Below are 15,830 nucleotides of genomic sequence, written 5' to 3'. Positions count from 1 at the left end.
TGTTAAAAAGTAATAAGCGTAAATGTTGTCTGACATCTGAGGCCAAATATTACCTATGAACGCTTGATGAAATTGATGTAGAATTCTGAGCTATCACGGTAATTACCACCACGGAAAAGGGAATCGAAACACTGCTGGAACAACATATTTGAGCAAATTAACAAATTACTTGATGGAGCTGGTTCCATTCTGGTAGGCACTGAAAATGATTTAGTCTTTATTCTCACACAGTTCATACAATTCCGTTGCTGGCATCCTGCACAATCCAAATCCCGCGCCACCTACTATCAGAACAAATCATGGAATACAGGTGGTGGAGGAGGGGAGGAAAGAGACGAGACAGACAAGGTTTGCGCATCGCTGTGCTATAATCGTTTGTGGGGTAGAACTCACCACGCTCTCTGAAAAGACCGGCATGCTGTTGTAACTGATTCTCGTGCAACCACAGTTCTGCTTCGTTGCTGTGACTAGCGGCATCCTGAGCGAACACACACATTAAAAGTTTCGTGAGCGAAAGGGAACAAGCGAGGCACAGCAGCAGACCCACCACCACCATGGGCCAGGGCCCGTGCCCGGGCCCTTGCTGCATACTTCAGTCACCGCAGCGGTAACAGACGCTAGTCATCACGACCCGGCGTTTCACTGGCATTTGAACGCGCACCTTACTAGCAACGCAGGCCGACAGTTAGCTCGCGATCACGGCAACAAATCTACTGTTTTATTGCCCCTCACGACAGGGATTTGCATCAGCGTAGCAGCTGCAGCGTACTGTGAAAGTGCTGCCATCTCTATTTGACAGTTGCATACTGAGTGAAATAAGCAAAGACTTTTACACAGGAATACCCGAGAGAGAAGTCACGGACTATCAACGGTGTTAAACTACAGAGATAAATAAGTTCTTCATCAACATAATAATTAAAAAAACTGTGAAAATATACTTTATATTTACAAAATAGTCTATTCGTTAAAATTTCACTGATCTCAGCACACTGCACAAAGAGAAGTGCGGATATATTTATAGTCATTGTCATTTTTGTAATTTAAACGATTTTAGTCATAATTACTTCAAATAATGTAAAGTGAAAGGAAAATAATAAGATATGAGTTTTAGATACCCACATATTGCCAAAACTAGTTATTCCCTCGCTGATAGTGTCACAGGGTATGGTCGATTTCAGGAGGGTCGATTCTGCACAGTAGTGTGTACATACTGTCGTTCAAGGTTATGTTGTCGCAAAGAGGTTTACGTGGACTGTCTACTTTCTCATATTCATGGTTGTTCAGTGAAAGAGAGGCGTGTGTAAACAGTGTATTACCGCCCCTAAGCCGGAACTCAGTGTGCATTTTGCACCTCTACTGTGTTAAATAATGGCGTACACAGGTCAGATGGTCAGCCGTGAATTCCTGTGGGACATTTTTCAAAGGTACGTAACAGCAGGTGTTATCTGCTATCCTTGACAGTAAGTTCCCTCACGAAAACGTGATAGATGAGTCAGTGTCACAGCTCGAAGTACGTTGGTGACTGGATCCTTCCATGGCGTATTACTTCAATTCACAAATGCCTAGCAGGGAATTCCTGTGGGAAGCTTTCAGGAGGTACAGACAATTTTGTGTTTGTTTTTGTACTTATAAGAACTACAAATGCTGTCGTTATAATGGATAAGAGCATATAATCACGGCTGAGAGCGTGATTGTAATGTAAAGAAACAGGTTCTGCCCAGAATTAAGTTCTAATTTTGATATAAATGACTGTCGCTTTTTATTTCTCATATTGCGGTGGACTCTTCGTACATCGTGTAGTAATTGTTTGCGTCTCATTAAAGATGTAAGAGATAGGGTAAAAAAAATAGGTTCATCAGTAGGCTACCTCTTGCAAAACTCTGAACATGTCAGTAGTTAAAAGTCTGACAATTTACAAATTTATTATTATTAGAATGTTAACTGTTTGATTGCCCATGAAACACCTCCAGTATCGTACTGTGTTGTATGTATAGCCAAGTTTCCAAGGTAGTCACAATATTATTTAAGTATGCCCACGTACTAGTCATTTAAGAACATTCCTTGTAGATGACTAATTTCTTAAAGTTTATGCAACTTTTGGGTTCATAGGGAAAGCGAAAAAAGATGTATTGTCAAGCATAAGTAAACAAAGGGAAAAAAGTAGCACACAACTTCCAAAGGGGGGGGGGGGGGGGGGGAGAGTTTTGTTGCTGCATCGTCCTTGCCAGACAAGTAAAAACACTTTTGCAGCTTTACTTGACGACAGTCACTGATAAAAGTTTTCTGTGCCACAAGTTCTGTACATACTGCAGAGATCAGTATTGGACACAGATGCCGTGAACAAAATCTCAGCTTTTCTGGGGGGTACTCTCCATTGACATGCGGAGCAGTAAGGTAAGGACACCTATAGTCGACACGTTAAGAGAATTTTTTCCTACTTTTTAATATTATGGCCATGCTATTAAATAATTATGGGTTCTAAAATTATTTTCTGGAACTTCAGAGTCTCAGATTTCATCTAAAATATCATGTCTTGTAAAAATGAAATTGTATGTTTTTCTAAAAAAAGTGGAATGTGAGCCCTTGAATTGCACCTAAAATAGGCACCCTAAAATGGCCATGTTCCTAAAGTTGACGATTCTGGCACCTATAGTCGACATAATTCCCATATCCCTAAAATTAGACAAGGATGGAAAGAAAACGGCAATGCTAGTCACATCATTTTTTTTTTTTTTATTATTTAAGTTTAACTGCAAACATTTACAGTATGTGTAAATCTCCTGAAGTACATGTAAATATAGTCCTTAAATATTCCTTACCAAATTATTGATTATCTTTAAACAGATGAGTAAAAGAAACTGAAAATTCAGAAAGGAGCTTACTGCTGAAAATTAATGTTTACAAAAGGATGTCAGAAACCAATGTATGACCCACTTTTCTTTTACATTAAGCAACTTTTTGAAAACGTATTTGATCCTTTCCTCCATCACTGACAGTTCAGGCATCTCTACATCATCAATTATTTGATGGTGAGAGATAAAGGACATATCAGTTTCATTTGCTAAAAACTCTGTATTACTTATATCAGTACTTTTCAGTCCCACAACTTTTATAAGATCTTTTGCCACCTCTTGAACAACACAAAGGAAACTGAAGAGTGACGTATTTCGTTTTCCTCCAACAAATTTTTGCAATGATAAAATCCCCTTCTTTCACATTCTTTTCACTGGTATTTGTTCATATAATTCTGAGTCACTGTCCATTAATGGAACTTCACTCTCATCTGAAGTATCTGAATCGGACACCACCACTTTCTTTTTCCCTTTCTTGGCTAGTCTTTCTTCCCTCTTCTTTTGCTGAATAATTTTCTTGTCCTCTGTAGCCTTCTTCCTTTCTTGTTTCTCCATTTCTAGTTTCTTTTTCATTTCCTCCTTTTTTAGGAAGTAATCTATCATTTGAGGAGATGTGACAACAGCTGGAATTTTTTCTCTCTTTCTCGTTACTCTAGTAGAAGCACTACGACTAGGCCAAAACAAAGCTCTTTTAAAGAGTGGTACAAATCCTGCATTAATGGATGGTTTCGGCTCATTTATTGTCATTATGGCTTTTTGTGGAGTGCTAAGTTCTAGAAGTGTCATTGAATGTGTTGTATTTCCCACTTCTTGAAGTTGAGAAGGTTGTTCTGGTGATGAAGCCTGAGGCAAGCTCAGCAAGGCATCCTGTGGTGCAGATGATGGTGCTGGTGGGGTTGCTTGCTGAGACAGATCATGTATAGCTTGTTGACTTATTTTCTTCCAAAGGTTGTAAAGGGACAAATCTTCTGCACAACCTGTCCAGTCTCCCTTATTTTCCACAAAAGTTCGTAGTCTCTCTGGTCCAATTTGATCTTCGAGCCAAGCTATGTGCTTTTTCAACTGGGGCTCTGGGATTGCTGTTGTTGTTGTTGTTGCCACTTGTGGCTCAGTGACATCTAATTCTGGAACTAAAACAGCTTCTGCATTCCAGGGAAATAATCCACATTTACCGAACCCATTCTGAAGGATCTCGGGCGTTACACTATCTAGAACTGAACTGAGCACCTGTGCAAAGTTTTGTTTATTTAAGTGTCCATTCTCCATGCGCCATTCTTGCACGGTTTGCTTCCAACACATTTTTAGAGTACGGAACACAGCAACATCCATAGGTTGCAAAATGTGTGTTGCATTTGGATATAGGGCCACTTTGTATGACCATCCAGAAACAAAACAATTTGGAACTGAAATCCTTTCTTTACAAACCATAGGTAGAAAATGTTGGCAATATACTCATAGAAATTTTCGTGGTTCATCCGCCCACTTTCTGAATGCCCAATGGCCCATTCCTTTGGTACCGCTGTGGCTACAGCTGCTGGTATTCTGGTGTACCTGAAAGAAAATGTTCAGAATGTAAACTAGGCTTGCTAGAGAATACAGATACAAAAATTAATAAACAGGTAACACTATTTACTTAAATACAATCATTGGTGGAACAAGTTTCCCAACAGCATTTCCCATAATGAGTGGTGTTATGTTCTCCTTTTCATCATTTCCAGCCCCTTGATACACTGTCTTCGATCCTCATTCAGCCAGAACCTTTCCAACCTTTGGATTGAGGAAGAAGGAAGTTTTGTCTCCATTAAAAATTCTACTTTGGTCCTCAAACAGTGAAATTAGCTCCCTCTCCTCTAAATAACTATGAACCTCCTCAAACTCAAAATTTAATATTATCTTGAGTGGCATTTCTTCGGCTTGTAGTTAAATTTTGGCAAATTCTTGAGCTTAAATTGTGACGTCTATGCATAAAGCCATTGTACCATTTCTTACTGGGAAAAGACTGTTTTACTTTAAACTTTAATTCATCAGCCAACTTTCTAGCAGAATACAACAATGTCTGTTTCGAAACTGGGAACCCTCTTTTCTCCATCATTATTACCCATTCAGCTAGCAAATTTTCCTGATCTGCTGAAAATGCTGTAGACACTCCAATTTTCATTTGTAATGGGACCTACCATTGTGTTTCCCCATCAAAGTTACCCTTGGAAACCCAAATTGTTTTGAAGCATAAGAATAGGGAAATACGGAAGCGTCCGATCCCGCCCGTCTGCTTTGACCCATGACGTCACAAATATGGCGGAAACAAAAACAAACACACACACTTTCCACAAGAAGCCTAATGACACTAACGGGACAAGCGCGGGAAATGGGGTGTTTTGGGTGGGGGGCAAACTAAATATAAACAAATTTAGACGCCTTGCGTAGCTACAACGTGTAAGTGAAGATAGCCATGTATGAATACCCACCCACCACCCCAGGGGTCGTAACCCCTGCAACCCATAGAAGATAAAGATGCTTCAGTAGCTGATTAGTGTTTTTTGTCTTTTTAAAAAAAAACTCTCACGGGATAGAACGAACAGATCAGAAAGATAAATATAATAAACTAAAACAGAAATTGGAGGAAACAGATAATTAAAATAAGTAATAAGTGTTTTTAAATTAAAAAACTCACGAGATAGAACGAACAGATCAGAAAAGTAAATAAAATAAAACAGAACTGGAGACAGCCACACTCAAACCAAACTCCGCGCTGTCATGACGTCACACACGACAACACCCTTACGTCACGGGTCAAAGCAGACGCGTGGGATCGAACGCTTCTGTCGACCCAAGAATAGCTCATTCCACAGTTCACTGCATCAATGGCCTCTATCAAAGACTCTTGTAAGTATTGTTGATACTTCTTTGGACCCATGTTTCCGGATAAAAACAGTTAAAAATAACAATTATTTAGAATACTGATAATAGAAAATAAAAGATTTAAAATTATCAGATATCACTCCCAAATTACACTTGAATACCTAAAGCTTGACACCCTCTGTCAATTATGGGTTCTAAGTGACATAGCTTAATAAAACTAATATCATTATGAACAGCATTAAAGTTACTTTCAGATACAGTCTAAAACTCAAGCTGTAATAGGAAACCTAAAGTTGAACCCCTGTCATATTTAACATTATGTTAATTTAAAAGAAGCAATTGTTGACATACTTGTGAATGCGTAAAGTACTAATTTTATCCCACACTCAACAAAACAAAGGCAATAATAGTCTTTTCAGTAACACAAAGGAATTGTACAGAAAGAAGTTGAAACACACTGAATGAAACTTACCTGCTTGCAATTTCCTTAAGGTTTGCTGCTTACTTCTGTCTGCAGTGCAGGTCATAACAAATGTGGCTTTCCACTCCCAAAACCATGATGCTTTCTCTGTGACTTCGTAGATACCACGGTTAAACAATGTGTAACAACAATGTGTGCTAAAAGCACAGCCTTCTATATTACTTCATTTCCTTATTTCAAACATTTTAAAATTGTATGTCGACTTTAGGTGACTGTCAACCATAGGTGCTCTTAAATGCAGTGTATGCAACACCTCTTTTTGCCTACTAACCTAGTCTTCAGTGGTAATGGTTCCAGTGATTGTTGCTCTCAAATCCTACAAAATGTAAAATGTGATGTCTGACATCCAATATTATAAATCTGTATGGTGAACCAGAACTAGAATCTAGACTATTATGTTTTGCTGGCAGTGCCTGATTGACTGAGTTTGGAAGAAGAGATGTACAGAGAGCCACAAGCTTTAAGGTTGTTTTCCAGTTGTTAGTGAATAGCTTAGTCACTAAGATCTTTTTCTACCTTTACAAGTTAGTCACAGTCCAGCACACAGTCCTGTCAGAAAGTTTCAAATAGTGTACACTTCCGTATGTAGTGAAAGCTTTTTCAGTCGTAGACTATGGTAGGTTATGGAACAATTTGGTAGTTGTCATACTCCAGGCTGGTGCTTGTAGTTGGGAAGTAGAATGTGCATTACTTCCAGTTCCATACAGTCTGAGTGAAACATGGAATTGCCCTGTCCATGTCAGCATTAAGATATGTGTACAAGAGCATGAAGATGTGTTGAAATTTGGTTTTTATTGTATTAGTGTTATGCAATAATACAAGTCAGTTGTCAACTTCATCTGCTGAATAACGTTTTTCTGTATAGCATTTTAAAGTATAGGCTGTTCCATCCATACACAAGTCTGTCTTCGAAAATGCATTGGAACCTTAGTTTTTTAAACCTTTATTCATTCGATTAAATCAGTAGGAACTCTGACAGAACACACTGGAGACTTGTCATAAAAAAATTAATGTAATTTAAAAAATAATCAAACATTGGCATAATCAAATGCTGCTGTAAAGGGACTAGTCATTGCGATGCTGAATCATCACACTAAGCCAAAGAATGCAGACCATCTGCCAGTCTTCTAATTTGATTGTTTAAAATAGCTAATCACTGTTAACAATAATAAGTTATTGCTGGCAAGAATGTAGTGGCATTCATTTAACGACAGTCTTTGCGGATGATCAGCCTCTTATTTAATGATTCCATATGAAAATAATTCAATTTTCAGTTCTTTCCCAAGGAATGCTAACCACGAAGTTGTAGTGAACATGAGGAAATGTATGCTAACACTATTATGCTACCATAAATAGTTATTGGGAAGCCAGAAATAGAAACTTGCTGGCAAAATCTGTGCACTGGACTAGGACTCAAACCCAGGATCTTTGCCTTTCGTGAGCAAGTGCTCCACCAACTGAGCTACTAGACCACAACTCGCAATCTATCCTCACAGCTTTACTTCAGCCAGTACTTATGAAACTTGAACATTTGTTCTTGTTATGTGAGAATGAAACAGCTTCCCAAGTAAAACGTAATGTGATTCCTGGAAATTCCCTGTGCCCAAATTGTTACTCAAAAAGTATTTATTGTGAATCCAGAACCAGAATCGTGTAACCTAGTTAATGACATTTATATTCGTAATGAGGAAGCTGTTAGCATATTGGATTTTGCTTGTTCCAAGTTTGACATATCTCCTGCTTCGAAAATAATAAAATTAAGTAGCAGAAATAGAAAAACATCTATTGAAAATAAGGTACAACAAATTTCAGACAAAATTAAAAAAGACTTGGAATCATGCTTTAATAATACACATACCAACATTATTTCTAAAGAATAAGAAACCTACCCCCAGCATAATCTGACACTGAATATTTGAGCTTAATAGGGAAACTAAAAATTAAAGGTTCAGTGACATCTAAAGAGGGAAAAGTTAAAACAAGTTTGCTCCCTGACTCATGGTCAAGAGAAAAACAGTTCGTGAATTCAACGTTTCTCATCGTTTGGTTAAACTAACCTGAAAATTAGTGAAAGAGCAAGGCATTCTTCCAGTTTTAGGAAAGAAGAAAGAAGTAGGTATAAGTGAAGAAACAAAAAGATCCAGCAGTTTTTGAAGATTATGAAAACAGTAGTATGTGCCCAGGTTGCAAAGATAGCAAAAGAGTTGTTATAAATGGAGTTAAAGTAACAAAGCAGAAATGACTAGTGCTGTCAAATTTAAATGAACTTTATGTAGCTTTCAAAAATTCGCATCCTGACTGCAAAATTGGAAGGTCAGAATTTTGTGACCTCCACCTTAAGTGGTGTATTTTGGCTGGATCCTCAGGGACACACTCCGTATGTATTTGTTTGTATCATCAAAATGTCAAACTGATGATTGCGGGTGCAAAACTTGGTGATCTTAACTACAAAGAGTTACTAGATTTAATGGTCTGTGACACTAACAGTTATGACTGCATAATGAGTTTGTGTAATAAATGCCGTGGTAAGGAAACCATTATTGAATTGTTTCATGAATATGATGAGGAAATGCCAGACAGTATTGCCTTCAAACAGTGGGTCACAACTGACAGGGCAGAAATTATAACAGTGGTTAAATCTCAGGAAGATATAACTTACAAAAACTCAAAAGTTATCACTAAGTTTCTAAATCGAAAGTAAGTTTTTGAAGGACAAAAAAAGTGCTAGCTGATTTTGCAGAAAATTTTACCTTTGTGATACAGTATGCAATACAAGGGTACCACTGGGACAATGACCAGGCAACAGTGCATCCATTTATTCTCTACTTCAAAAATGAGAAAGATGAAGTTTGCAGTTCTTAAATTTGCATTCTAAGCCACTACTTGGAGTACAACACTTTGGCTGTACATGTGTTTCAAAAGTATGTAGCTAATAAATTACATAAAAGAAAATTTTCCCAAGATTGAGAAGCTGATCGACTTTCCAGATGGAAGTCGTAGTCAGTATAAGAACAAAAAGAATTTTTCAAATCTGTGCAACCACAAAGTAGACTTTGGGTTGGAGGCTGAATGGCACTTTTTTGCATCTTGCCATGGTAAAAATGCATGTGATGGAGTAGGAAGTACAACAAAAAGTGAAGTAAAGCCAGCCTACAAAGGCCAACCACAGACCAAATTCTCAAAGTACAGGACATGTCTTTTTCAAGGATAATATTGAATGCGTTACGTGTTTTCTGATCAAGAAAGAAGTGGTTCTGCATATGAAAACAACACTTCAAACACAGTTTTGAAAACTGTGTAGCAATAAAAGGAACAAGGCATTTCTGCAAATTCATTGGCATTGCAGAAAACTTAGTTCCATGCTATGTAACATCAGAAACCGAAATTTTTGAGGATCATTGTGTCAGTAAAATTACATCTGTATTTAATGTTGAATGACATAGTGGCATGTATGTATGATGGACAGTTATGGCTTGCAGAGATTGAAAGAATAAGTTTGGAAAAAATGATGTTTTTGTGCATTTTTACCACCCTACTGGCCCAAGAACATCATTCAAGAAATCTACTTTGGACAAAGTTTGGGTACCAATGAAAAATGTTTTAAGGAAACTTTCAGTGCTTGAACTTAACACAGAAACTGGGAGGTCTTATTCTATATCACAGAAGCTGCCTGAAGACATAAGTGTTCTTAACATTCACCTCCAGGTTTAGGAACAGTAGCATCTTGAAGGATGTTAAGTGAAAATATTTATTTTAAATACATCAAAATAACATAAATAATTTCAGTGATGTTTCCACTTTTTGTATATAATTCAGTACCTTACTTCAATAATAATTGATTATATCCTGCCAATATCACACATGAATAGGCAACAGCCATGAGATCAGTTGTAGAGTAATGTGAATTATCTCCTCATTTTCAAAAATTCATATCTTTGTTCAGTCAGATATCAGTGTTAAAATTTTTACAGTACGTTGCTATCATATAGGTGTACGAACTGTGCAAACATCATTTTTATATTCAGTCCCACCTGAGATAACTAACCCATCATTTACAAAAACTGAAAATTTTCAAATTTCAATAATTCATAAAAAATTAAGGAAACATTTGTAAGTGTTCTTGCTCTATATGAGGTTAGTGGTGTATGATACCTAACTGTAGGGGGAAAAAATACTCTCATAAATCACTCCTTGTTTGTTATTTTTGGGCCTAAAAAGTGGATTTTTGAAAATTTGGGTACCAAACTTTGGAGGTCACTTTGACTGGTTATTTTTAAATTTAGGGTATTTTGTGTAATTGACACTGTTGTAGAGGACACTTTTCTAAGAACAATCATGTCAATTGCAATGTTTTAACTTAACCCAGTGCAGAGATATTCATATTTTTGCTAATGTCTCTAAACTGAAACATCGTCGCCCACTTACAAACGAAAATGGCCGCCCTTCATTAAAAATGAAAGGTAAAATTTAAAAATAAAATATTTAAAAATGGTCAAGCAACAACTTAATTTTTATTGGACCACTTCATTTGGATTGATCCTGGTGCATCTTTCAAGAAAACTAAACATCATCCCCTATGTAAAAGGTCACCAAGTAACTGTGAAATTACATTGACTCGCACTGATGATGCCTGGGCAGGAAAAGACTATGGAACACCAGCACTATTATTATTTTTTCTTTACTTTCTCAGACGTTAAGTCTGGTTGAGAATGGAAAGTGACGCGGACCTTGATCAAGCGTCACTTCCTATTAACTGTACGGTATGTGTTATATTGCATTTAGGAACTTTCGGGTAATTGAACATGTATCAATAATTACGGATTTCTGTAGTTGTACATATATGTTTGGATGTAGCTGTATTGCATTGATGTACTGGTGGATATTGTGTGGTATGACTCCTGTAGTTGATAGTATAATTGGTATGATGTCAACTTTATCCTGATGCCACATGTCTTTGACTTCCTCAGCCAGTTGGATGTATTTTTCAATTTTTTCTCCTGTTTTCTTTTGTATATTTGTTGTATTGGGTATGGATATTTCGATTAGTTGTGTTAATTTCTTCTTTTTATTGGTGAGTATGATGTCAGGTTTGTTATGTGGCGTTGTTTTATCTGTTATAATGGTTCTGTTCCAGTATAATTTGTATTCATCATTCTCCAGTACATTTTGTGGTGCATACTTGTATGTAGGAACTTGTTGTTTTAAAAGTTTATGTTGTAAGGCAAGCTGTTGATGTATTATTTTTGCGACATTGTCATGTCTTCTGGGGTATTCTGTATTTGCTAGTATTGTACATCCGCTTGTGATGTGATCTATTGTTTCTATTTGTTGTTTACAAAGTCTGCATTTATCTGTTGTGGTATTGGGATCTTTAATAATATGCTTGCTGTAATACCTGGTGTTTATTGTTTGATCCTGTATTGCAATCATGAATCCTTCTGTCTCACTGTATATATTGCCTTTTCTTAGCCATGTGTTGGATGCGTCTTGATCGATGTGTGGCTGTGTTAGATGATACGGGTGCTTGCCATGAAGTGTTTTCTTTTTCCAATTTACTTTCTTCGTATCTGTTGATGTTATGTGGTCTAAAGGGTTGTAGAGGTGGTTATGAAATTGTAGTGGTGTAGCCGATGTATTTATATGAGTGATTGCTTTGTGTATTTTGCTAGTTTCTGCTCGTTCTATAAAGAATTTTCTTAAATTGTCTACCTGTCCATAATGTAGGTTTTTTATATCGATAAATCCCCTTCCTCCTTCCTTTCTGCTTAATGTGAATCTTTCTGTTGCTGAATGTATGTGATGTATTCTATATTTGTGGCATTGTGATCGTGTAAGTGTATTGAGTGCTTCTAGGTCTGTGTTACTCCATTTCACTACTCCAAATGAGTAGGTCAATATTGGTATGGCATAAGTATTTATAGCTTTTGTCTTGTTTCTTGCTGTCAATTCTGTTTTCAGTATTTTTGTTAGTCTTTGTCTATATTTTTCTTTTAGTTCTTCTTTAATATTTGTATTATCTATTCCTATTTTTTGTCTGTATCCTAGATATTTATAGGCATCCGTTTTTTCCATCGCTTCTATGCAGTCGCTGTGGTTATCCAATATGTAATCTTCTTGTTTAGTGTGTTTTCCCTTGACTATGCTATTTTTCTTACATTTGTCTGTTCCAAAAGCCATACTTATATCATTGCTGAATACTTCTGTTATCTTTAGTAATTGGTTGAGTTGTTGATTTGTTGCTGCCAGTAGTTTTAGATCATCCATGTATAGCAAATGTGTGATTTTGTGTGGGTATGTTCCAGTAATATTGTATCCATAATTTGTATTATTTAGCATGTTGGATAGTGGGTTCAGAGCAAGGCAGAACCAGAAAGGACTTAATGAGTCTCCTTGGTATATTCCACGCTTAATCTGTATTGGCTGTGATGTGATATTATTTGAATTTGTTTGGATATTAAGTGTGGTTTTCCAATTTTTCATTACTATGTTTAGGAACTGTATCAATTTAGGATCTATTTTGTATATTTCCAATATTTGTAGTAACCATGAGTGGGGTACACTATCAAAAGCTTTTTGGTAATCAATGTATGCGTAGTGTAGCGACCTTTGTTTAGTTTTAGCTTGATATGTCACCTCTGCATCTATTATCAGTTGCTCTTTACATCCTCGTGCTCCTTTGCAACAGCCTTTTTGCTCTTCATTTATAATTTTGTTCTGTGTTGTATGTGTAATTAATTTCTGTTTAATGATTGAAGTTAATATTTTGTATATTGTTGGTAGGCATGTTATGGGGCGATATTTAGCTGGGTTCGCTGTGTCTGCTTGATCTTTAGGTTTCAGATAAGTTATTCCATGTGTAAGTGTATCAGGGAATGTGTATGGGTCTGCAATGTAACTGTTAAATAATTTAGTTAGATGTGAATGTGTTGAGGTGAACTTCTTTAACCAGAAATTTGCTATTTTATCATTTCCAGGGGCTTTCCAATTGTGAGTAGAATTAATTGCTTGGGTGACTTCATGTTGCAAAATTATCACTTCAGGCATTTGTGGTATCATCTTGTATGTGTCTGTTTCTGCTTGTATCCACCGTGCATGCCTGTTATGTTGTACCGGGTTTGACCATATGTTGCTCCAGAAGTGTTCCATGTCTGTTATGTTTGGTGGATTGTTTATTTTAATGTGTGTGTTATCTATTGTCTGGTAAAATTTCTTTTGGTTTGTGTTGAATGTTTGGTTTTGTTTCCTTCTATTTTCACTTTTTTTGTATCTTCTGAGTCGTTTGGCTAATGCTTGTAATTTCTGCTTCTTTTCGTCTAATTGCTCTGTCGCTTCTTGTTGTGAGATTTTACCTAACCTTTTTCGTTTTTTTTCCGAGATTTCATTTCTTATAAATTGTGTTAGCTGTCCGATGTCTTTTCTCAGTTTTTCTATTCTGATCTGTAGCCTGTGTTGCCATGCTGGTTTTGTGGTTTTCTTCTGTATGTTGGTTGGTTCTGATCTCTGTCTAGTGTGTATATTTAGTGTAGTGAGTGCTCCTATATAAACCAGTAGTTGTAACTCTTCCATAGTTGTGTTTTCATTTATTTTGTTGTGTATGATTGTGTTGATAGTTTTTATTGTTGTTTCGACTTGTGGGTTATTTGGTGGTCTATGCAAGAATGGTCTAATGTCTGTATTTGTGTCTTTGTATTCTATATATGTTAGCTGAAATTTTTCTTCTATATCTAGCATCTGTGTCACTTCGTGTTCTATTTGTGCTTGTTCTGGTGGCTGTCTTAAGATTTCGTTTTCCTCTGATTGTTTAATTGGTGCGTGTTGTTCTTTGTTTGTTTGCTCTGGGATGTTTGAGTCCATTACTGTATTTTCTTCTTCTGATTGCACATTATTTTGTTCCAGTATTTGTTGTACTTGTTGTTTGATGTTTTCTAATTCTGACTGGGGTATCCTGTTATTTTTGATTATTACACGGATCTGATCAGCTAGTCGTTGTTCTGTTAAAAATTTTAATTCTGGGTATCTGGTAATAAATGTTGTGTATACTTGTGATCTGTATCCAGTTGTGTTGGTTCCTAGGTTTGTTGCTTGGTAATAACAGAACATGAGGTGTTGATTAACTTCATCTGACCATCTCATCCTCTGTCTTTGTTTTCCTTCTAGGGTGGTTGCAGGAAGCATATCCTGCAAAACACCTCTATTTGGATTTAAATCATTTTCCAGTTGGCTAGCAGTGTCGTTACCATTGTGGGCGGGCATAGGGTTCAAGCGTCGTCCCCGACCATGACGGCGCTTGTCCGAGGCTTCTTTAGTTCTGTCCTGAACCAACTAATCACACTAAAAGGGGGGTTAGCCCTATTAGTGGTTTGTTCTTTTCGTCGCCTTTTACGACTGGCAGAACATACCGGAGGCCTATTCTTTTCCCGGGCCTATTATTATTATTATTATTATTATTATTTCTTATTTCTTTACTTTCTCAGACGTTAAGTCTGGTTAAAAATGGAAAGTGACGTGGACCTTGATCAAGCGTCACTTCCTTTTAACTGTACGGTATATGTTATATTGCATTTAGGAACTTTCGGGTAATTGAACATGTATCAATAATTACAGATTTCTGTAGTTGTATATATAAGTTTGGATGTAGCTGTATTGCATTGATGTACTGGTGGATATTGTGTGGTATGACTCCTGTAGTTGATAGTATAATTGGTATAATGTCAACTTTATCCTGATGCCACATGTCCTTGACTTCCTCAGCCAGTTGGATGTATTTTTCAATTTTTTCTCCCGTTTTCTTCTGTATATTTGTTGTATGGGGTATGGATATTTCGATTAGTTGTGTTAATTTCTTCTTTTTATTGGTGAGTATGATGTCAGGTTTGTTATGTGGTGGTGTTTTATCTGTTATAATGGTTCTGCTCCAGTATAATTCGTATTCATCATTCTCCAGTACATTTTGTGGTGCATACTTGTATGTGTGAACGTGTTGTTTTATAAGTTTATGTTGTAAGGCAAGCTGTTGATGTATTATTTTTGCTACATTGTCATGTCTTCTGGGGTATTCTGTATTTGCTAGTATTGTACATCCGCTTGTGATGTGATCTACTGTTTCTATTTGTTGTTTGCAAAGTCTGCATTTATCTGTTGTGGTATTGAGATCTTTAATAATATGCTTGCTGTAATATCTGGTGTTTATTGTTTGATCCTGTATTGCAATCATGAATCCTTCCGTCTCACTGTATATATTGCCTTTTCCTAGCCATGTGTGGGATGCGTCTTGATCGATGTGTGGCTGTGTTAGATGATACGGGTGCTTGCCATGCAGTGTTTTCTTTTTCCAATTTAGTTTCTTCATATCTGTTGATGTTATGTGATTTAAAGGGTTGTAGAAGTGGTTATGAAATTGCAGTGGTGTAGCCGATGTATTTATATGAGTGATTGCTTTGTGTATTTTGCTAGTTTCTGCTAGTTCTAGAAAGAATTTTCTTAAATTGTCTACCTGTCCATAATGTAGGTTTTTTTATATCGATAAATCCCCTTCCTCCTTCCTTTCTGCTTAATGTGAATCTTTCTGTTGCTGAATGTATGTGATGTATTCTATATTTGTGGCATTGTGATCGTGTAAGTGTATTGAGTGCTTCTAG

General features: G+C 36.6%; 1 protein-coding gene across 2 annotated transcripts in view; it reads left to right on the top strand.

Annotated features, from left to right (window-relative positions):
• The first annotated feature begins 1,218 nt into the window (after positions 1-1,218).
• LOC126195123 (programmed cell death protein 6) overlaps positions 1,219-15,830 on the top strand; it is a 51,761-nt gene continuing 37,149 nt past the window's right edge. The window contains exon 1 of one of the 2 annotated variants that reach the window (XM_049933615.1): positions 1,219-1,424. In XM_049933615.1, the coding sequence (XP_049789572.1) occupies positions 1,369-1,424 (56 nt within the window). In that variant the 5' untranslated portion in view covers positions 1,219-1,368. Of the gene's footprint in view, positions 1,425-1,469; positions 1,597-15,830 lie in introns of those variants that run through there. The other variant, XM_049933614.1, reaches the window with a different exon arrangement.

This window comes from Schistocerca nitens, chromosome 7, assembly GCF_023898315.1.
Source record: "Schistocerca nitens isolate TAMUIC-IGC-003100 chromosome 7, iqSchNite1.1, whole genome shotgun sequence".
Classification (NCBI taxonomy): Eukaryota; Metazoa; Arthropoda; class Insecta; order Orthoptera; family Acrididae; genus Schistocerca; species Schistocerca nitens.
The sequence above is the reverse complement of the archived record's forward strand: the minus strand, read 5'-3'. Positions and strand labels throughout refer to the sequence as shown.